This window comes from Ranitomeya variabilis, chromosome 2 (genome assembly GCF_051348905.1).
Source record: "Ranitomeya variabilis isolate aRanVar5 chromosome 2, aRanVar5.hap1, whole genome shotgun sequence".
NCBI classification, from domain to species: domain Eukaryota; kingdom Metazoa; phylum Chordata; class Amphibia; order Anura; family Dendrobatidae; genus Ranitomeya; species Ranitomeya variabilis.
The window spans coordinates 114,898,097-114,920,850 of NC_135233.1; the positions used below are offsets into that span (position 1 = coordinate 114,898,097).

The window sequence follows — 22,754 nt, forward strand, 5'->3', positions numbered from 1 at the left end:
CCCACCATGTCTATAATGCCCTTTAAAGCTGACCCATCGGCTCTAATACCCACCACTGGTAGACACTCAATTTGATTTTTTATTACGTCATGCTCCCACAGACTAAACACAGTGATTGACAGCTCTTCTTGAGGAGTTTTAAGTCTCATTTAGATGCATCAACACAAAGCTCTTTTGCAGATTACCGACTTGCGTGAACATTCAGGAGATGTGCTGCCGATAACAATGATTCTACATGGACAGATTGATGGAATTAATGATTGTTCTGGGTGGATGGAGATCTGGTTGGCCTGTTCACACAGGTCACTAAGTGACCGCAGAGAGGCTTGTACATAACATAACAGCAATCATTTTAGGGCTGCGGTCAAGTTGTTGTAAAGAGCCCTTATACTAGGAGAGCGGTCAGTCATCTCAGCGTCTCCCCATTATCTGAGGTCAGTGACGGAAACACGAGAGTTACATCCTACGTTACAAAACACGCAGATTATATCTCTCACCACAAGGGGGCTTCCCGAGTCTCGCTATGGTGTGGATGGTGTCATCTTCAATCTTCAGGATTTGGCCATCAGCAGTGCCAGTAAACAGGACATCTAGAGAAAAGCAGAAATACAACCATAAGGATACGTCACACACCCGGAAGTAAGGCCTGGATATATGATAATGGAACATATTAATATTAGTTGGGAGAACCCCTTAGAATGGCTTGTAACAAGTCTTAAAGTGGCTGTCCGGTCTAAAATTATAATTCTGCAGTCACGCTATGTGATTGCACACTGGTGAATCCTCACATTGTACGCATTACAGGCCGTGAGGATTCTCCGGTGTCAGCGCCGGGTAACGGCCACAACCCGACTACACTGTGTCTGGTTTGCTCAATACACTTGCATTGAGCCAGGCCATGTCCATCTAGTAGGATTGTGGCCGGGAGTATGTATATCACGCAGTGCGCGCAATGTGAGGATTCACAAGTCTGCAGTCACATAGAATGACTGCAGACTTGTTGACTTAAACAAGAAAACCCCGGTGATCAGGTATCCATAGGATAGATGATAACTTGCAGATTACTGAGGCCCGGCGCTCAGCTATCTCCGGCAGTCCCATAGACAATGAGCGTGGCGATGTGATGCATGCTAGACCCCCACTCCATTCAGTTACGACTGTCAAGAATTCATGTGATCAGCAAGATATTACCCATCTATCCATGACAGAAAAACTTTCCCAAGTAACTGCACTTTCAGATAACTTTTCAGAATAATCTGTCGAGTGTGTACATGAGGAACAAGACTTCTTCTGGCTATTTTATAACTTGCATCCTGCATTTTGTTTTTAGAAAAAATCCCCTATGTACTAGAGGCTTAAGCAGTGTCTCAGTGCGCACTCTGATTTATTTCTAACCTCTCCCTTCTCCATAGGCTTCTATGGGCAGCAAGTGTAATTTTATCTCTTACTGCAGACAGATGCGTAGACAGATTTGAGCAGTTTTCAATAATGATTGATCAGCGCAGTAGACTAGAAGTGGGGAAAGATTTTTTTTTTCCTCAATATACATTATATAGTTTCTTATCTTCACTCTTCTGATGATTTATGAAAAAAATGAATTCAAGAGCAGTTACTAAATTCCAACATCTAGCAGATTTGGCTGACTCTACAGAACCAGAGGTGTGTGTGTGTGTGTGTGTGTGTGTGTGTGTGTGTGTGTGTGTGTGTGTGTGTGTGTGTGTGTGTGTGTGTGTGTGTGTGTGTGTGTAGCAGATACAAGTAATGTGGTACCTCCGATGTTCGCCAGTGACTCGGGTCCCACTAATTGGCCTTCATACAGTCGCTCGGCCTTTCTCAGTTTCACATTTGGCTCCAGTACACCGGTCATCAGAGGCGGCGCGGGAAAGCTGAAATATATACACAATGTCAACGTTAGAAGTCTTCTATTAGAATACTGTGACCCATAGATTCCCCGACAGTGATCGGCTCATTTGTTACTTATTTCTGCATTCTCAGATTTTGCCACTAATCCACTGAAAGTCAATTGCTCCTTTCTGACCACTGAGTGTCCGTCCTTTACCCAAAACCACTATCCAGACCCTGGACACTTAGCATTGCTATGTTACGTGCTTTAGAAACATGAGAGCTGGTTCTCTGACCTCTCCATCATGGGAAGACATCCAGAGCATGACAAAGACTGACTTTCATGGGAGTGTTTTCTAAGCATGCTTTTCTAAGCAGATTTTAGTATCCCCAAAAATCTAATCTGTGTTAGGTCGCTATCCTGCAGATTAATTCCATACTTTTGGTTTTTTTCAATCCTTTTTTCTATTCTCAAAAAAGTGCTTTTTCAATCTCCCTGTACATGAGTCACACGTGCAGGAATCTTAATGAATCCGGACCGTCGGACAAGTGGCATGCCCATCCATGGGCGCCACGCCACAAATGTTACTCCAATCGAGGACTGGAGTAAGATTTGTAGCGCAAGTTGTTGCCACGCCAATGTCTTAGCTCCGTCCCCTTTCTTGGCGCTCATCGAAAATGGTAAGAGAACGCCATAAAATGCAAAATTTTTAGCACAGCCTCATGTTGTGCCAAAATCATGCAGATTTTCAAAGCTGTTTATTCTGGCCCTTAACCTTGATTTCAAGCATCCAGAGTGAAAACCAGGATCCAAATTGTGAATCAATTGTCCCAATTTTTAGTTCTTTAAAAGCGTGTTATACAATCCAAAAAACAGCGGCCTGAAATGTGTGAGCTGCTGCGTTACCCATTCACTCCTTGTGGAATTATTGCGTAGAAATAAAAATGGAACGATTTAACCACAATTCGATCCTGGTTCTCACTCATCAGAATCATTTTCTGCCTCTGCGGAGCGACTGTCTAATGTCAGGTGACCAATATATACGAAATGTCTTGATATAAACCACAGATCATTATCTGATGACGTTCAATTTATCGATCTGATAACATTATAAAAATAAGAAAATTTGGCCCCCACAAACGTTGACCGTGTAGGAGAGAATAACGCAGTAGTCCTTGAGCGCTCCTTGTCCGACGCTCCTGTCTGAAGAACCAGTTTTACAGAAAGTTTATTGCACGCAGTATGTACAGCGTGTCGCCAGGAAAGGAGTGTAAGAAGTCTGGCAGGAACGTCTACAGCACCGGATGTTCCCCAACTAGTAAGGATTACACCACACTGGGATATTTCATCCTTACAGTGTTATTTGGAAAGACAGAAGAAATGTCTGGGCTATACCACCGAGCAGATACTCCGAGGTGACAGAGCCACGATGGGTGCCGTGTGTACACGTAGCCTGAAATCATTACGTCTGTAGACACCTCCTCCAAAGCTCAAAGATTTTACCCAAGAGATTATAACATGTTATCTACGGCAGCTCCTCAGGCTACCAAAGAGGCTAAGAGCGCCAAGATATCGCTTCTCTCATGTAAGAAAGAATCTGCAGAAAACACACTTTTAAATGGCATCTGTACGGAGGTTTTTGCTATTTAATCCGAGAGCAGAATGATATAGGGGCAACGACCCAGATTCCAGCGATGTGTCACTTATTAGGCTGCTTGTTATTGTTTTAATAAAATCAGTAGAGGACTAGTTGTCTAGTGCCATGTAGTCCTAATACCCTGTGTAACTCCGCCCCCTCACCACTGATTGGCAGTTTGTGTACACGGTGCAGAAAGCTGCCAATCAGTAGTGTGGGAGGGATAGTATAGAGATTAGCATTCACAAAACTGCAGCAGCAGAATTTTTTTTTTTTTTTATCAAAACTGCAGCAAGCAGCCTAGTAAGTGACACATCACTGGAATCAGGATCACTATCCCCACATCATGCTGCACTCAGATTACATAGCAAAAACCTGCTGATAGATAAGGTAATGTTAAAGGGATTCTAAGAGTGGTCAAATACACTAGAATTGTCAGTTATCTGATGTCTAGAATAAGTCCCTCTAAAAACAGTGCCACACCTGTTCACAGGTTGGGTGTAGTATTGCAAGCTAGGATCTTCTGACAGGTTTCCATTAAATGGGTATTCCCATCTCCAGGGACCTATCCCAATATGTAGCAGATATAATATAATAATATTCACAAATACCTCTAATTAGAGATATAGTATAGTTCTTCTGAATAACTATGTAATTTATCCTATGAGCAGGGCATTGCAACAGCTTAGGTATCCATGGTTACGGCCACTCACAGTGACAGTTACTTATTTACTTGTTCGTGGTCATAACCATGTATATCTAATCTAAAGCAATGCCATGCACATGGGGGCGTAAACAACATAGCTAATCAGAAGAAATATACTATATCTCTAATTGGAGGTACTCGTTAATATTATTACTATTACACCTAGTACATATTGGAATACAAAACCAAAGCAGTAGAAATCGTAGGGAAGACAGAAGCATTTGAGCAATAATTCTGATCATTTGGCATCAGGTTTTCTGTAGACAAATCTTCGGGGGCAGAGACACCATGGCCAGATCACATTAGACGTACCTCAGAGACTGGGGCTCTATCGGGCTCTCGAGAAGGCACAGGGCTGCCAAGAACGGTATCAAGAGTGACAGCGCCAGGCAGGTGAATGTGGCACGGAAGACCTTTCCGCTGTACGAGCTGAGGAGGACAGAAGACGGAGTCATCAGAGATTACCACAAAGCAGGGGTCAACGACATAGTGAGACCACCATGAAAAACACATCAACCCGATACTGTATATTAATTATAGCTGACAATTATCACATATTTTATCAGTGTGACAGGACGGCTGACTGACAGGGACTCGATCTGAGAATTTATTGCTCATCTCCATCATCAGTTCCAGGCCGGTGATAACACGAGGCTGTGGCTGCCGGTCCTCAATCTGCGTGACAGCCGCCCACCTGCATACAGTGACACACGGACAGGCCGAGTCCACGAGCCGGCTCTCCGGCTACAACCCTGGAGCAATATGAAGTCTCGTCCCACCCACCGTCTTTACCTCAACATTAATTAATAACATTGTAATGCTGCATTATATGAAACTCAAAAAGTGACGCCATAACGCGTAACATGTCCACAACTCTCCATCTACAATACAAAGTCACGACTCGAGGAAACGGAAAAGAAATCCCACTTGTCTTTAACGAGTTAAAGGGGTTGTTCCCTTTCAGAAAACATTTTCCTGCAGAAACAGTAAAAAAAAAAAAAAGAGAAAAGAAACTAATCGCACTTTATTCACCCTCTGAGTCTCAAGTGCTCTCCTGATCTGATTGGCTGCAGCGGTGACAACAGAGCTGCAGTTAGTCACCAAGCTCGATAGCTCATGCCGTCTACATTCGCCAAGATGCGGAGTTTAGTGATTGGCTGCAGCGGTGACGTCACATCGGAAGCCTATATACAATCACTGGAGTATCGCCGTAGACATGGTGCAGGACACGGAAAGGATCAGTAAAGTGCAGTTTGGTTTTTAACAAGGAAATGAGATGGCTGGTAAATGTTTTCTTAAAGAGAACAACCCCTTTAAGGATATGACAAGTCATGTCTTTATTCCTGTGGTAGCTGCCAGTAATATGGCTGTGACCCCGTTACCAAGTCCGGTCAGGCTCCTGCTCTGCTCCCAGTCTATTCTGAGGCCTCCTGGCACATAGCGAGGGGAGTTACTGGAGGTAGGGACCATCCCGATCGGGGGCACCGTGTGGCGGTGGGGTGGATATTACACTTTTTTAACCAATATAGCATTATCTGCAGGGTCTATTCTCATTTTACTTTTATCCTAGGTCCTGCCTAATGCCATAGTACACCCGGTGCCCCAAGTGTATACCACCTGGGGAACCCGAGCATGTGATGGGTGACTGGAGATTCATCAGGTAAGCCATGGCTGGTAGTCAGGTTATTGTATGGCATGTTCTACTTTCACTCAGAATTTAATTGATCCTGGAAAACCCCATAAATAATAAAGGGATTTTAAAAAAAATAAATAAAAATATCGCACTCACCACATTACCACCCCGACGCGCGCTGCTCCAGTAAGAACTGGAATGAAGGTGCAGCAACGTGCTCAGTATTTAGACTTGTTCTGTTACCTATTTATTGCAAAATTATTTCTTCCTGGAAGAACATTGTTGACAGCAGTGTGCACACATTACACCACCGTGTCTGTTGTGTAATAATGATGACATTCTCTCATGTCTTCATCCTACAAGGTGCTAAAAGGAACACAAGTTATTCACCACTTTTCATTTGATCTCATTTTCTGGTATAGGACAATAAAAAACTAAGAAAAACACAGAGGAATCATCTTAGTGTCTCAGACACTAAGGCCATGTCCTCCTCCTCCCAAGCAGCAGTGACCTCTTAACTTCCTATTGGAAGACAAACTGCTGCAGCAGGAGCCTCCCCCCACTACTCTGCAGTAAATAAAAAATAGCATTAAAAAGCCTCCATCACTTACAATAAAAACTTTTATTTTTTCCTTCCATCTTGTTGATTTAGTGGTTAACACCTACAATCTGTATCTGGTTGATGTACGTGAGCTGTCCAGATGAGATGACCCATGAGACGAACTGACGTATGTTGTGCCTTAAAAAGGGCTTTTTTTTCTGTACATTGCCATTTTCTTAAGGTTTCCATGTGGGTTACCTTTTGGGTCACGTATACCTGTGTGGTTGCTGCAGATTTTTTGCAGGGTCAGTGAGGGTGAGCCCATGATGAGTGGGGGCACCATATAGCTTTCTAGGGTGCCACCCCCCGCAGCAAGGTAGGGAAACCATTAGGCCCTAATCAGGACCAATATCCCTATCCACTCATCTGTTGTGACCTAGCCCCCCATTTTTTAATACTGGTGTGAATAGTATGGGGGGGGGTCTTTTAAGGGTATGTGCACACGTTGCGGATTCTGAACCACTGCGGTTTTCACTGCGGATTTTCTCGCGATTTCTTCTGCGGATTCCTCTGCGGGTTTTCAACTGCACTTACCTATTGGTGCATGTTGAAAACCGCTGCGGAATCCGCACAAAGATTTGACATGCTGCGGAAAATAATCCGCTGCGTTTCCGCGCTGATTTTTCCACAGCATGTGCACAGCGTTTTTTTTTCCCATAGATTTACATGGTACTGTAAACTTTGGGAAAACTGCTGCGGATCCGCAGCGTCAAATCCGCTGCGGATCTGCAGCAAAATCCGCAGCGTGTGCACATAGCCAGAGTGTTTTGCTGCTCTCAGATGAGGTAGCAAAACCTGCTGACAGATTCCCTTTAAACCTTTCCTCGTCCTCCTGAGAGCAGCCCCGCAACATCACCAGTGATTGATCACACACAGACCTTACTCCTGAGAGGGCCGGGTATTACAGCGTCAGTGCAATTATCTCATTACAGCAGGTTCCCTCGTCCGCCCTGCATGTGTCAGCCTTGAATCACGGCGCTTCTGCTTACAAGCCGAGGAGGAGCCGCATGCCTCGCACATGTCACACCGTACACACACGGACTGTCATAGATTTCCTACAATAAGAAGCCTCAGTGACGGGAAACAGGAGCAGCCTGAATGAATGAATGAATGAATGAATGAATGAATGAATGAATGAATGGCCAGACGGGTAATCAAAATGTGACCGTGACAACGGGGCAAACACTGGGCAGAGGAGGTTTAATGCTGATAAATGTAGAGTAATGCAACTAGGCTGGAGTAATCATATAGCTGCATATATATTAAATGGGAGTGTATTCGGGACTACAAAACAGGAGAAGTAAGCTGAGCAGCAGTTCTCAATGTCAAGCAGCAGCCGCAAAAGCAAACAAGATTTTAGGGTGTGTAAAAGATAAAATCCCGCGATCCCAACGTATTGTTACCTCTTTATAAACCACTGGTGAGGCCACATCTGGAATATGGGATCCAGTTTTGGGCTACACATTGTAAAAAGGATATTCAAAAGTTAGCGTCGGTTCAAAGGCGGCAACTAGATTATTATAAGGGATGGAAGGCGTCTTGTATGATGAGAGATTGGAAAATTGGGCTTGTTTAGTTTAGAAACACCAAGGTTACTTACCGGTAGCCGGTTTTTCCGGAGCCCATGACAGCACACCTGAGAGAGGGATCCGCCCAGTCAGGACAGGAAACCTACTGAAATAAAAGGGCGGTACCTCTCCCTCGCTTCAGTTGGTTTTCCAGAGCATGAGAGGCCCTTTTGGTTAGTACATGGTAATCCATCACCACATTATAAATATAACAAAATACACCCAGCTAAAAAGTGCGCACCAAAGGGTGAAAAAGAAGGGAGGGAATATACAGGTGCTGTCATGGGCTCCGGAAAAACCGGCTACCGGTAAGTAACCTTGGTGTTTTCCCGTCTCCCATGACAGCACACCTGAGAGATTTTTGGAGAAAGAACACCTTAGGGAGGGACCACCGCTTGCAGCACCCTTCTACCAAAGGTAAGGTCAGACGAGGAGGATAGATCTAGCCGGTAGTGTCTAAAGAAGGTAGACGGAGAGGACCAGGTAGCGGCTTTACAAATTTGATCTATCGATACCTCTGCTTTTTCAGCCCAGGAAGTAGACACGGCCCTGGTGGAGTGAGCCTTGATGCCATCAGGGATCGGGGCGCCACAGGAAGCATAGGATAAGGAAATAGCCTCCCTAATCCACCTGGCAATAGTACACTTGGATACCCCATACCCTTTCCTACTACCCTGGAAGGCTATGAAAAGGGATTGATCTTTTCTCCACTGATTTGTCAAGGATATGTACTGCACAATAGCCCTCCTCACATCCAGTGTATGAAATTTTGCCTCCCCTGGGTTCCTAGGATTATTACAAAAGGAGGGCAACACAATCTCTTGACTTCTATGAAATTTAAGTACGACCTTTGGAAGGTATGCCGGATCTGGTCTGAGTACTACCCTGTCATCAAAAATTTGCGTGTAAGGAGGGGAGACGGACAGGGCCTGTAAATCACTCACCCTACGGGCTGATGTTAACGCAACCAGGAGTACCGTTTTAAGAGTGAGTATCTTTAATGATGATTCCTGCAGGGGTTCAAATGGACTATTGGTTAGAGCATTTAATACCAGATTTAAATCCCACGGGGGAAGTCTCTGAATTTTTATCGGTCTAGACCTACTACAGGATTTAATAAAGCGGGACACCCATCTATTGGAGGCAAGATTGCAATTGTATAAGGCACCTAATGCCGACACCTGGACCTTGAGTGTATTGGTTGCCAACCCCAGTTGTAAACCCGCTTGTAAAAATTCTAAGATGGTACCCACAGGAGCCTTGTCCCCCAAAGGTTGCCCCGAAAAATCCAGAAACTTTTTCCACGTTCTACCGTAAATTCTAGATGTTACTGGTTTTCTACTTTTTAATAAGGTGGAAACTAACCCTGGCGAAAACCCCCGCCTACTCAGTAATGCCCTCTCAAATTCCAGGCTGCAAGATGGAAGCCCTTCACCTGAGAGTGGCATATTGGGCCCTGGGTTAGAAGGTCCGGAATCTCTGGTAGGATCCACGGATCGGTTATAGACATTTGTCTCAGGAGGGAGAACCAAGGTCTTTTCGGCCAAAATGGAGCAATCAATATTACTCTCGCTTGCTCCATCCTGATTTTCCTCACTACTGCTGGTATCATTGCTATTGGTGGAAACACATACGCGAGACTGAAATCCCATTGAATCTGCAGGGCATCTACTGCGAAGGGATTCTCCCTCGGGTCTAGTGAACAGAACCTGTCTACCTTCCTGTTGATTAGGGTGGCAAACAAATCTATCACAGGTAAGCCCCAGGCCTGCACTATCTCTTGAAAGACCCGGGGATTTAAAGACCACTCCCCCTGCCTCAGTGTCTTGCGACTTAGGTAGTCTGCTCTCGAATTCTCGATTCCCCTTATGTGAAGAGCAGAGAGGGATAGCAGGTGGTGCTCTGCTATTTGTAGGAGGACAGACGCTGACTTCATTAGGGAAGGGGATCTCGTCCCCCCTTGGTGGTTGATATATGCCACCACTGCGCGATTGTCCGACATGACCCTGGTATGGTGGCCCTGAATGATGGGAAGGAAGTGTTTCACAGCTCTTTCTACGGCCCCTAATTCCCTTAAATTTGACGCCTGTTGAGACTCTAGATGGGACCAAGATCCCTGAACTGAAAGAGTCCCTAAATGAGCTCCCCATCCTGTACCGCTTGCGTCTGTGGTGATGACCTGTTCTATCGGAGTTACCCACTGGACCCCAGATGTTAAATGATTTCTTATGGTCCACCATTTTAGGGAATCCGTTACCCCCAATGAAAGACACAGTTTGCCCTCTAAACGCCCTTTTAACAGTTTTTGCGCCGACAGGACCTCCCACTGTAATAATCTTAGATGGAATTGAGCCCATCTTACTGCGGGTATACAGGACGTCAGAGAGCCCAGCAAGGACATTGCTTTTCTCAAAGTCATTACAGGGTGTTGAATTGCTGATTCCACCAGATTTTGGATTTTGACCAACTTGTTTTCTGGTAGAAGACAAAGCTGACGCTCGGAGTCCAGAACCAGGCCTAAAAAGGACTGAACCGGCTCCGGCGTCAACCTTGATTTGGCAAGATTTATTTTCCACCCCAGCAATTCTAGTGTCGTCGTAACCTCTTCTATTTGTGACCGGCAGTGCGCCGCTGAGTTCCCTATTATCAGGAAGTCGTCCAGATATGGAACAATTACCACGTCCCGTGAGCGGAGGAAGGACATGACCTCTGACATCAGCTTGGTAAAAATTCTTGGCGCTATTGACAGGCCGAACGGGAGGGCAGCGTACTGATAGTGCCTGAGACAACCTTGGACATAAACCGCTACCCTTAGGAATTTTTGAAAATCTTGATGAATTGTGACGTGATAATAGGCGTCTTTTAAATCGATAGCTGCCATGAAGCACTGTGGGAACAGGAGTTTTATCGCTGTATTTATAGACTCCATTTTGAAGGAACAGTTTTTTACCGATTGATTGAGGTTTTTTAGATTGACGATAGTTCTTAAAGACCCGTCTGGTTTTTTTATCAAAAAAAGAGGGGAATAAAAACCTTTTCCCTGTTCCTCCCGCGGGACTTCTACCAGAACACGTTTTGAAACCAGCTCTAGTACCTCTGTTTCCAAGGCTAGCTGCTCTTCCGGGGTTTTTCTTTGGGGTGTTGAAATAAAAGTCCGTCGCGGTGGATAAACAAAATCTATTTTTAGGCCGTCTTTGACCACCATCAGAGCCCAATGAGAGGGGGAGATGTTTACCCATGCTGGGAAAAAAGATGAAAGCCTCCCCCCTACTGGCCTGGCGTCATTGGGAGGGCTTTTTAGTTGAAGTTGAGGGACCTTTAAACATATATCCAGATCCCCTTTTGTCTCTGGAGTCCCAGCCCCTTCTGTCTCCCGGGGGGCGGCCCCTACTAAATTTGCCCCTCCGAAAATAAGGCCTTCTAAAGTCCACTGGAAAGCGAGGAAAACCTTTTTTCCTGTCACCGGCTTTTTCCAGAATGTCCTCCAACTTTTTACCGAAGAGGAAATGGCCATCACATGGTATAGAACAGAGTCTATTTTTTGAGGGCAGGTCTCCCGGGCACCCCTTTAACCAGAGAGCACGCCTAGCTGCATTGGATAAACCTGCAGCTCTGGCCGCCAGCCTTACGGAATCTGCTGATGAATCTGCTATAAAGGCGGCTGCCCCTTTAGCCATAGTCACATTAGATAAAATTTCGTCTCTTGGGGCTTTAGATGTCAACTGCTCCTCTATTTGCTGTAACCAGACAATAAGGGAACGAGACACACAGGTTCCTGCAATTGCCGGTTTCAGTGCGCCTGCGGTTGCTTCCCAGGTGTGTCTTAAGAAACCGTCCGCCTTTTTATCTAAGGGGTCCCTTAATACCCCAGAGTCCTCTAAAGGAAGGGATAGTTTTTTAGAGGATTTTGCTACTGCGCCATCTATCTTAGGTACTTTATCCCAAGTCTCTGAATCTTTTTCCTCAAAGGGGTAACGTCTTTTAGAAGCCGAGGGCAGATTACCCGATTTTTCCGGCTTTTTCCATTCCTTTTCAATAAGGGCTTTTATTTTGGAGTTAACGGGAAACGTACGTTTTCTTTTTTCCTCCAACCCTCCGAACATAATGTCCTCCAGGGATTTGGTTGTTTTCTCGTCTTTTAGGCCCATAGAAGTTCTAACGGCTTTAACCAGTTTGTCCATGTTCTCGGTAAGAAAGCATGGACGCCCCCCAATATCACTGTCTGAGGAAGAGCCAGGGGACTTAGAGGCGGAGGAGCAGGGAGACAACGGATCCTCCTGATATTCCTCTTCAGAATGAGAAACCTCCGACGCGGAAACCGGTTCTGGGTCTCTACTACCCTTTTTCTTAAGGGCCGCTTTAACAGAGCCTTCTACTTCAGCTCTAATAATTGCCCTAAGACTAGAGGCAAAGTCAGGGGTTTCTTCCTGGATGGTTTTTTGAATACAATCTATGCAAAGACTTTTTTGCCACTGGACTGCCAACGGAGCTCTACAGAGGGCACATTCCTTATTCCTGGTCTTGGAGCTAGCCTTCCTCGGCGCCTGCCAAGTAAACAGAAAATGTAGCCTATTACCACCAGGGTGACATTCACGTAGATCACTCACCACCCGCTGACCACAAACGGTACCGGAATCTGAGGCGGACTAGGAGCACGTTGGACGATTCTCCTGGGGGTAGAATCCTGAGACGACCGACCAGGGCGTTTGCCACTCCTTGCACTCGAGCGGCTATCTTTTTTGGTACGCTGGTGAGCAGGCGTATCACTTGAAAGGGGCTCACGCTGCTGCTGCTGCTGCTGTAAAGGCTGCTGCTGCTGCTGGAGTTCCATACGATCCTCCATGTCTGGATAGCTGCATGGAAATGAGCGTTGTTCCAGCGTTATTTCTCCCTTAATAAAGGGTACTCGTGCTCCCACCTCTTCCGGTGACCGTTGCGCTCTTTTTCCTCCCCCTGGATACCGCCGGGTAGCCTGTGGCATTACCGGCGTTCTTTGCATGGGCGCCGCCATCTTGGATCCGGCGCGCCGGTCTGACGTCACGCGGGCACGCCCACTCCCAGCGTACCTTGCGCGAAACGTCAGCCGCGCACCCGGAAGTGGCCCAGCTGAGGGGGAGAGAGCGGCGTGGCGGACAGAGACGGGCCCCAGGAGTCCGGACTGTGCCGGACCGACGCCCGCACGTGCGCAAGAGCCCTATGGGATCTGCGAACGGCGCTACCGCTTCCTGAAGGCCGACATACAGGCGCCCTGCCTGTGCTTCCAGTGCCGGGACAGGAGCGGGTAAGAAGATCTTCTATTAATAAAATCGAACCGCCGTTCTTCAGCACAAGGGGTTCCCATCAGGACAGGAAACCCAACTGAAGCGAGGGAGAGGTACCGCCCTTTTATTTCAGTAGGTTTCCTGTCCTGACTGGGCGGATCCCTCTCTCAGGTGTGCTGTCATGGGAGACGGGAAAAAACGATGTTTCAGAGGAGATCTCATTTACATGTATAAATGTGTGGCAAGCACAAAGGAGTGGGCCATGCAGAGGACCAGGGGGCACTCATTACGGGTGGAGGAAAGACGATTCCAACAGCTAAATAGGAAAGGCTTCTTTACAGTTAGAGCAGTCAGACTGTGGAATGCCCTCAATACACATAATACTGCGGGTTATAGTTAAATTGGTGGAGAAAGGTTGAACTTGATGCAGCGAGGTCTTTTTTCAACCTATGTAACATTCCCACCATTCCCAAACTCCATAAATTAAAGCAACGCAAATGGGGGTTACAGATGTTACTAAGTGAGAAAGCAGCGGGTATACCGACCACACCTTGGGCACAATGCAGGTGCAATAAAACAAGACTTAGAGTTTTTAAAGGGATGGTATCACCTGGAAATTAATTCTTTAAATCATGCTTTTATGTTAAATGTATTTTTCTATATTTGCATTTTTTTTTTTTGCCATTTTCTCCATCGCTAAAAACCTTGCAAATCACACTGTTCACTAGGCCTAAATCTAGACTCAAACATCCATTCTGCACAAAATAAGCTTCAGTAGTCCTATCATCACAGACAGGATAAAAATGACAGGTAACACCTCCATATACAGTAGATAACAAGGGATCCACCAATAACAATAGATATCACAGCTCACCTACAAGGGTCTGTGAGGCCGGACCCCTTCATTCACGGCCAATGGCCTGCATAGAATGCCGGGGAGGATAAGAGGCATTCCCATCTCCAAGATCCTATCCCGATATACAGTAGGTGTAATAATAATAATATTACGTATGATAATGTCTGTAAAGAGCTGCAGAATAAGGTAGCACTATATAAGCAATGCATAATAAATGTATATATGTGCGGCATATGGACTGTGAGCCCTCGGGGGCAGGGTCCTCGCTCCTCCTGTACCAGTCGCTGACTCGTATTGGTCAGGATTATTGGACCTGCTCTGTATTCTCCTTCTCACATGTAAAGCACCATGGAGTAATTGGGGCTATTATAATAATAAACATACAGTGTACATATACACAGGCGGAGTACGTATGTACAGTAGGGGCAGCGTACATATACACGGGCGGCGTACATATGCAGGGGCGGCGTGCATATACACGGGCGGCATACGTATGTAGGGGTGGCGTGCGTACGCAGGGGCGGTGTGCATACACACGGGCGGCGTACGTATACACGGGCGGCGTACGTATGTAGGGGCGGCGTACGTATGTAGGGGCGGCGTACGTATACACGGGCGGTGTAAGTATGCACGGGCGGCGAACATATGTAGGGGCGGCGTACGTATACACGGGCGGCGTACGTATACACGGGCGGCGAACGTATGTAGGGGCGGCGAACGTATGTAGGGGCGGCGTACGTATACACGGGCGGCGTACGTATGTAGGGGCGGCGTACGTATACACGGGCGGTGTACGTATGCACGGGCGGCGAACATATGTAGGGACGGCGTACGTATACACAGGCGGCGTACGTATACACGGGCGGCGAACGTATGTAGGGGCGGCGAACGTATGTAGGGGCGGCGTACGTATACACGGGCGGCGTACGTATGTAGGGGCGGCGTACGTATACACGGGCGGTGTAAGTACGCACGGGCGGCGAACATATGTAGGGGCGGCGTACGTATACACGGGCGGCGTGTATGTATACACGGGCGGCGAACGTATGTAGGGGCGGCGTACGTATACACGGGCGGCGTACGTATGTAGGGGCGTCGTATGTATACACGGGCGGCGTACGTATACACGGGCGGCGTGTATGTATACACGGGCGGCGAACGTATGTAGGGGCGGCGTACATATACACGGGCGGTGTACGTATGTAGGGGCGGCGTATGTATACACGGGCGGCGTACGTATACACGGGCGGCGTGTACGTATACACGGGCGGCGTACATATACACGGGCGGCGTGTACGTATACACGGGCGGCGTACATATGCAGGGGCGGCGTACATATGCAGGGGCGACGTGCATATACACGGGCAGCGTGCATATACACGGGCGGCATACGTATGTAGGGGTGGCGTGCGTACGCAGGGGCGGTGTGCATACACACGGGCGGCGTACGTATGCACGGGCGGCGTACGTATGTAGGGGCGGCGTACGTATACACGGGCGGTGTAAGTATGCACGGGCGGCTAACATATGTAGGGGCGGCGTACGTATACACGGGCGGCGTACGTATACACGGGCGGCGTACGTATACACGGGCGGCGTACGTATGTAGGGGCGGCGTACGTATACACGGGCGGTGTAAGTACGCACGGGCGGCGAACATATGTAGGGGCGGCGTACGTATACACGGGCGGCGTACGTATGTAGGGGCGCCGTACGTATACACGGGCGGCGTGTACGTATACACGGGCGGCGTGTACGTATACACGGGCGGCGTACGTATGCACGGGCGGCGTACGTATGCACGGGCAGCGTGTACGTATGCACGGGCGGCGTGTACGTATGCACGGGCGGCGTGTACGTATGCACGGGCGGCGAACAAATGCACGGGCGGCGAACGAATGCACGGGCGGCGAACGAATGCACGGGCGGCGAACGAATGCACGGGCGGTGTACGTATGTGCGTCTCCAGGGTCCTACAGCTGACACTATAGCGCTACTTACGGATTAGGGTCTCGGTGCTGGCAGCTTATCTAATATGGACCATCTGTACACGCTATGTAATGACCCCACCCTCAGTATGTCACATACACGCGTGGATCTCACATGCCCAGGACCACCCGCTGCCGCTGGGTTTGCCCACCTGGGGTGGTGCGTCTCTTGGGTGACAGTCTCGTCGGTGATGACCTGCGGTCGGATAGGCCTCCGCTGCCGCAGCCCGTCTCCCTCCTCCATGGTCATCAGTTGCCCATACAGCACAGCGCTCACACCAAGGGCACAGGCGCTGTCACATAGAGTAGGCAGTCTGCGGGCGTCAGCCAATGAGCAGCCACCTGTCAACACCACGGACCAATAGGATTAGACCTCTAGTGAACGCGCAGTCGGCCAATAGGAAAACACGAGCTGTAAAGCATTCAGCGCGAGAGACGGGGGTGACCTCTGTACCTGACGTGTGTGTGTGGACTGCGGAGGGAGGGTATGCTGGGGCTTGTGGTGCCTCTATGGACGCCCATATTACCGTACAGTGGCGTGCGTGTGTATATACTTGCTGGCCCGCGCTTAGCAGCTTCTTTGTCGGACAATTTAAGTGTTATGAAGAACACCAATTATTTTACCGTGTAATGTACTCAAAAATGGGGGGAAAACTCCATAAAACTACAGTAAAATTCCAGTCTAGGCTTCATCTTTGTACCAATTTGGCAGATATGGGGTCTTCAGGACACTCCCAGCTGCCATGACAATGACATGAGCACAGTGCAACCGCATGGGGACTATTGGGGAGGGGTCGGTCGGTGGGCGCAATGTGGACACCCCCTCACTCCAAGCTCTTAAAAGGGACGTTTTCTTTCAATCTAATTTGGATCCTGGCTGCATTTTGTTATTAAAAAAACAAAACTTCACTATATTCCTCTTACCTGGTGAGCCTCCGGGCTGATCCTGGTGTCTGGCATTGGTGGTAAGTCTTAGGGCTGATCCCGGTGTCTGGCATAGGCTGTGAGTCTCTGGGCTGATCCCGGTGTCTGGTATTGGTAGTGAGTCTCTGGGTTGATCCCCGTGTCTGGAATTGGCGGTGAGTCTCTGGGCTGATCCCGTTGTCTGGCATTGGTGGTGAGTCTCCGGGCTGATCCCGGTGTCTGGCATTGGTGGTGAGTCTCTGGGCTGATCCCGGTGTCTGGCATTGGTGGTGGGTCTCTGGACTGATCCCGGTGTCTGGCATTGGTGGTGAGTCTCTAGGCTGATCCCGGTGTCTGGCATTGGCGGTGAGTGTCCGGGCTGATCCCGGTGTCTGGCATTTGCAGTGAGTCTCTGGGCTGATCCTGGTGTCTGGCATTGTTGTTAAATCTTAGGGCTGATCCCGGTGTCTGGCATTGGTGGTGAGTCTCCGGGCTGATCCTGGTGTCTGGCATTGGTGGTGAGTCTCTGGGCTGATATCGGTATCTGGCATTGGTGGTGAGTGTCCGGGCTGATCCCAGTGTCTGGCATTGGCGGTGAGTCTCTGGGCTGATACCGGTGTCTGGCATTAGCGGTGAGCCTCCGGGCTGATCCCAATGTCTGGCATTGGTGGTGAGTCTCTGAGCTGATCCCAGTGCCTGGCATTGGCGGTGAGTCTCTGGCTGATCCCGGTGTCTGGCATAGGCAGTGAGTCTCTGGGCTGATCCCGGTGTCTGGCATTGGTGGTGAGTCTCTGGGCTGATATCGGTATCTGGCATTGGTGGTGAGTTTCTGGGCTGATCCTGTGTCTGGCATTGGTGGTAAGTCTTAGGACTGATCCCGGTGTCTGGGATTGGTGGTGAGTCTCCCGGCTGATCCTGGTGTCTGGCATTGATGGTGAGTCTCTGGGCTGATCTCGGTGTCTGGCATTGGTGGTGAGTCTCTGGGCTGATCCTGTGTCTGGCATTGGTGGTAAGTCTTAGGGCTGATCCCGGTGTCTGGCATTGGTGGTGAGTCTCTGGTCTTATCTCGGTGTCTGGCATTGGTGGTGAGTCTCTGAGCTGATCCCGGTGTTTGGCATTGGTGATAAGTTTTGTGGCTGATCCCGGTGTCTGGCATTGGTGGTGAGTCTCTGGGCTGATCTCGGTGTCTGGCATTGGTGGTGAGTCTCTAGGCTGATCCCGGTGTCTGGCATTGGCGGTGAGTGTCCGGGCTGATCCCGGTGTCTGGCATTTGCAGTGAGTCTCTGGGCTGATCCTGGTGTCTGGCATTGGCAGTAAGTCTCTGGGCTGATCCCAGTGTCTGGCATTGATGGTGAGTTTCTGGGCTGATCCCGGTGTCTGGCATTGTTGGTGAGTCTCTGGGCTGATCCCGGTGTCTGGCATAGGCGATGTGTCTCTGGGCTGATCCCGGTGTCTGGTATAGGCAGTGAGTCTCTGGGTTGATCCCCCGTGTCTGGCATAGGCTGTGAGTCTCTGGGCTGATCCCGATGTCTGGTATTGGTAGTGAGTTTCCAGGCTGATCCCGGTGTCTGGTATAGGCAGTGAGTCTCTGTGTTGATCCCCGTGTCTGGCATTGGCGGTGAGTCTATGGGCTGATCCCGGTGTCCGGCATTGGTAGTGAGTCTCCAGGCTGATCCCGGTGTCTGGCATTGGTGGTGAGTCTCCGGGCTGATCCCGGTGTCTGGCATTAGTGGTGAGTCTCCGGGCTGATCCCGGTGTCTGGCATTAGTGGTGAGTCTCCGTGCTGATCCCGGTGTCTGGCATTGGTGGTGAGTCTCCGTGCTGATCCCGGTGTCTGGCATTGGTGGTGAGTCTCCGGGCTTATCCCGGTGTCTGGTGTTGGTAGTGAGTCTCCGGGCTGATCCCGGTGTCTGGCATTGGTGGTGAGTCTCCAGACTGATCCTGGTGTCTGGCATTGGCTGTGAGTCTCTGGGCTGATCTCGGTGTCTGGCATTGGTGGTGAGTCTCTGGGCTGATCCTGTGTCTGGCATTGGTGGTGAGTCTCTGAGCTGATCACAGTGTTTGGCATTGGTGATAAGTTTTGTGGCTGATCCTGGTGTCTGGCATTGGTGGTGAGTCTCTGGGCTGAAACTCATGTCTGGCATTGGCGGTGAGCCTCCGGGCTGATCCTGGTGTCTGGCATTGGTGGAGAGTCTCTGGGCTGATCCTGGTGTCTGGCATTGGTGGTGAGTCTCTGGGCTGATCCTGGTGTCCGGCATTGGTAGTGAGTCTCCAGGCTGATCCCGGTGTCTGGCATTGGTGGTGAGTCTCCGGGCTGATTCCGGTGTCTGGCATTGGTGGTGAGTCTCTGGTCTCATCCCGGTGTCTGGCATTGGTGGTAAGTCTTAGGGCTGATCCCGGTGTCTGGCATTGGTGGTGAGTCTCTGGATTGATCCCCCGTGTCTGGCACTGGCGGTGAGTCTCTGGGCTGATCCCGGTGTCTGGCATTGGTAGTGAGTCTCCAGGTTGATCCCGGTGTCTGGCATTGGTGGTGAGTCTCCGGACTGATCCCGGTGTCTGGCATTGGCGGTGAGTCTCTGGGCTGATCCCGGTGTCTGGCATTGGTGGTGAGTCTCTGGGCTGATCCCCGTGTCTGGCATTGGATGAGAGTCTCCGGGCTGATCCTGGTGTCTGGCATTGTTGTTAAATCTTAGGGCTGATCTCGGTGTCTGGCATTGGTGGTGAGTCTCCGGGCTAATCCTGGTGTCTGGCATTGGTGGTGAGTCTCTGGGCTGATATCGGTATCTGGCATTGGTGGTGAGTCTCCGGGCTGATCCCGGTGTCTGGTATTGGCTGTGTCTCTCTGGGTTGATCCTGGTGTCTGGCATTGGTGGTGAGTCTCTGGGCTGATCTCGGTGTCTGGCATTGGCGGTGAGCTTCTGAGCTGATCACGGTGTCTGGCATTGGTGGTGAGTCTCCGGGCTGATCCCGGTGTCTGGCATTGGTGGTGAGTCTCCGGGCTGATCACGGTGTCTGACATAGGCGGTGAGTCTCTGGGCTGATCCCGGTGTCTGGTATAGGCAGTGAGTCTCTGGGTTGATCCCCCGTGTCTGGCATAGGCTGTGAGTCTCTGGGCTGATCCCGGTGTCTGGTATTGGTAGTGAGTCTCCAGGCTTATCCCGGTGTTTGGCATTGGTGGTGAGTCTCTGGGCTGATCCCTGTGTCTGGCATTAGTGGTGAGTCTCTGGGCTGATCCCGGTGTCTGGCATTGGCGGAGAGTCTCTGGGCTGATCCCGGTGTCTGGCATTGGTGGTGAATCTCTGGGGTGATCCTGGTGTCTGGCATTGGTGGTGAGTCTCTGGGCTGATCCTGATGTCTGGCATTGGTGGTTAGTCTCCGGGCTGATCCCAGTGTCTGGCATTGGCGGAGAGTCTCTGGGCTGATCCCGGTGTCTGGTATTGGTGGTGAGTTTCCGGACTGATCCTGGTGTCTGTCATTGGTGGTAAGTCTTGTGGCTGATCCCGGTGTCTGGCAATGGCGGTGAGTCTCCGTGCTGATCCTGGTGTCTGGCAATGGCGATGAGTGTTCGGGCTGATTCCGGTGTCTGGCATTGGCGGTGAGTCTCTGGGCTGATCCCGGTGTCTGGTATAGAGGTTGTCGACATTTACAGTGGGCTCCACCACTTACCCCAATTTTCTAGTTGCTAATGCCAGCCCTTTGTGCACCTTACAGGAAAGTGAGAAGAGCAATGAAATCCATGCACAGTCGCAAGGTTTTACTCTATTCTAATTTCCACCACCATGTGACCTTTCATCTAAAAATAGTGTAAGTCACTAAGTGCCCCCTCTTGGAGCCTTCATACACGCGATATACAATAGTGCCATGCACATTACCCCACATTAAAAACTGTAAATAGTTCCATAGAGATAATGAAGCCCCAAAGTAACTGGCTCTGTAATGATAGCTCCTTCCAATGAATACTTTCATAAGTATGTGTTTCCCAAAGCACCAGCCCTATATACACTTCTTGGCATTGAAATTGCAAAACTAAGAAGGAAAAGTTGTGGTTAGTTTTTTTTTATTGATGATCATTTTTCACTGCCAAGCCATGACAAAGGCATAGTCAGGTAATTTTCCAAGTCAGAATGCCAGTAGGATAGCTGATCAGAGTCCAAGGGGTTAAAAAGATGGATGGTCAGAACGAGGTCCAAGGTCAGGCAGCGAAAAATCAAACAATGCAAGGTACGGAGAGACAAACCACACAGTAGCTGAGTGTACATCTGGCACAGGTCTGGGAGTATCAGCCCAGTTAAGTAGCCTGGCAATCACCTGGGATAATGAACACCTGGAGACAGCCAGTCTCAGATTGGACGGCTGAGCTGTCAATCAACACACTGACTGCGCAGCATGTCCCTGCACCAAACTGGACCCTGAGCTGCCAGTAACTGCATCCCAGTCACTTTGAGGGGTGGAAGCGTGGCAGTGACAATATTAGATATCTTTATTTGCATATCTGATAGATGGTTATGGCTTAGCGGCATATAGAGTATGATCACTATCTGAGAGATGACGTATACGGGATATTAAAGATATTACCAATGTAAAAGCCGCCAACCTACTGGTTACTATAGCTGTAGTTAGTTTATGTCACTTGTGTCAGTAAGTTTGGTTCATACAGATTTTTTTTTTAACATGATGAACCTAATGTCAATAGGTTACCTAACAATAATCACCATGCTAAAGAATATGAGACTGGATTGAGGGCTGAATATGTGGGCTCTGATGTTGCTGTTACTATACCTGGTCAAATAAATTAATATTGGTATACAGGCATTGGTATAGTGTGCCGCAGGTTCAGAGACCCAAAACTGCAGCAGAGCAGAATTTGTGCTGATAAATCCCTATCTGCTCTGTCGATATAGAGCGAGAGGGAAAGAAAGAGGTATCTCCGTTAGTGAAACTATACCACCAACGCCTGTATACCAATATTCATTTATTGAACCAGGTATAGTAACAGCAACATCGGTGCCCACATATTCAGCCCTCAGTCCAGTCTCGTATTCTTTAGTGCGGTGATTATTTTTACGTAACCTATTGCTATACCTCTGGACAGGGTGACATACAGACCCTGTCACATCATTAGCAGCTCCCCCCTCTTTTTTCACTCCAAGTTGTCAGAGCGCCAATGTGCTTGTCTTGCCTTCTTTACTTAAAGTTTTTAGTGTCACATGTGGAGAAAAGTGGCACAAATTGCCCATTAAGAATAGATTAGTAATTTCATACACCTTCCAACACTATTAATAAATCACCACAATAGCTCAGACCAAGGTTGAGTGTGAACTTGTGCAGTAACACTTGTCATCTCTACTCCATCCTGTTTTCCAGTACAGGGTTAACCCCTTAACCCCCTGAGCGTTTTTCGGTTTTGCGTTCTTGTTTTTCACTCCCCTTCTTCCCAGAACCATAACTTTTTCATTTTTCCTCCATCAATATGGCCATGTGAGGGCTTGTTTCTTCCGGGACGAGTTGTACATTTGAACGACACCATTGGTTTTACCATGTCACATACTAGAAAGCGGGAAAAAATTTCCAAGTGCGGTGAAATTGCAAAAAAAGTGCAATACCACACTTGTTTTTTGTTTGGCTTTTTTGCTAGGTTCACAAAATTCTAAAACTGACCTGCCATTATCATTCTCCAGGTCAATTCGAGTTCATAGACACCAAACATGTCTAGGTTATTTTTTATCTAAGTAGTGAAAAAAAATTCCAAACTTTGCAAA

The 22,754-nt window shown here is 48.7% G+C and overlaps 1 protein-coding gene across 1 annotated transcript in view; it reads right to left on the bottom strand.

Annotated features, from left to right (window-relative positions):
• APMAP (adipocyte plasma membrane associated protein) overlaps positions 1-16,427 on the bottom strand; it is a 34,059-nt gene extending 17,632 nt beyond the window's left edge. Inside the window, exons 1-4 of the mRNA XM_077282846.1 lie at positions 16,245-16,427; positions 4,498-4,614; positions 1,771-1,886; positions 498-590 (exon numbers count right to left, since the gene is read on the bottom strand). Of these exons, the coding sequence (XP_077138961.1) occupies positions 498-590; positions 1,771-1,886; positions 4,498-4,614; positions 16,245-16,342 (424 nt within the window). The 5' untranslated portion in view covers positions 16,343-16,427. The remainder of the gene's footprint in view (positions 1-497; positions 591-1,770; positions 1,887-4,497; positions 4,615-16,244) is intronic.
• Positions 16,428-22,754: the final 6,327 nt, after the last annotated feature.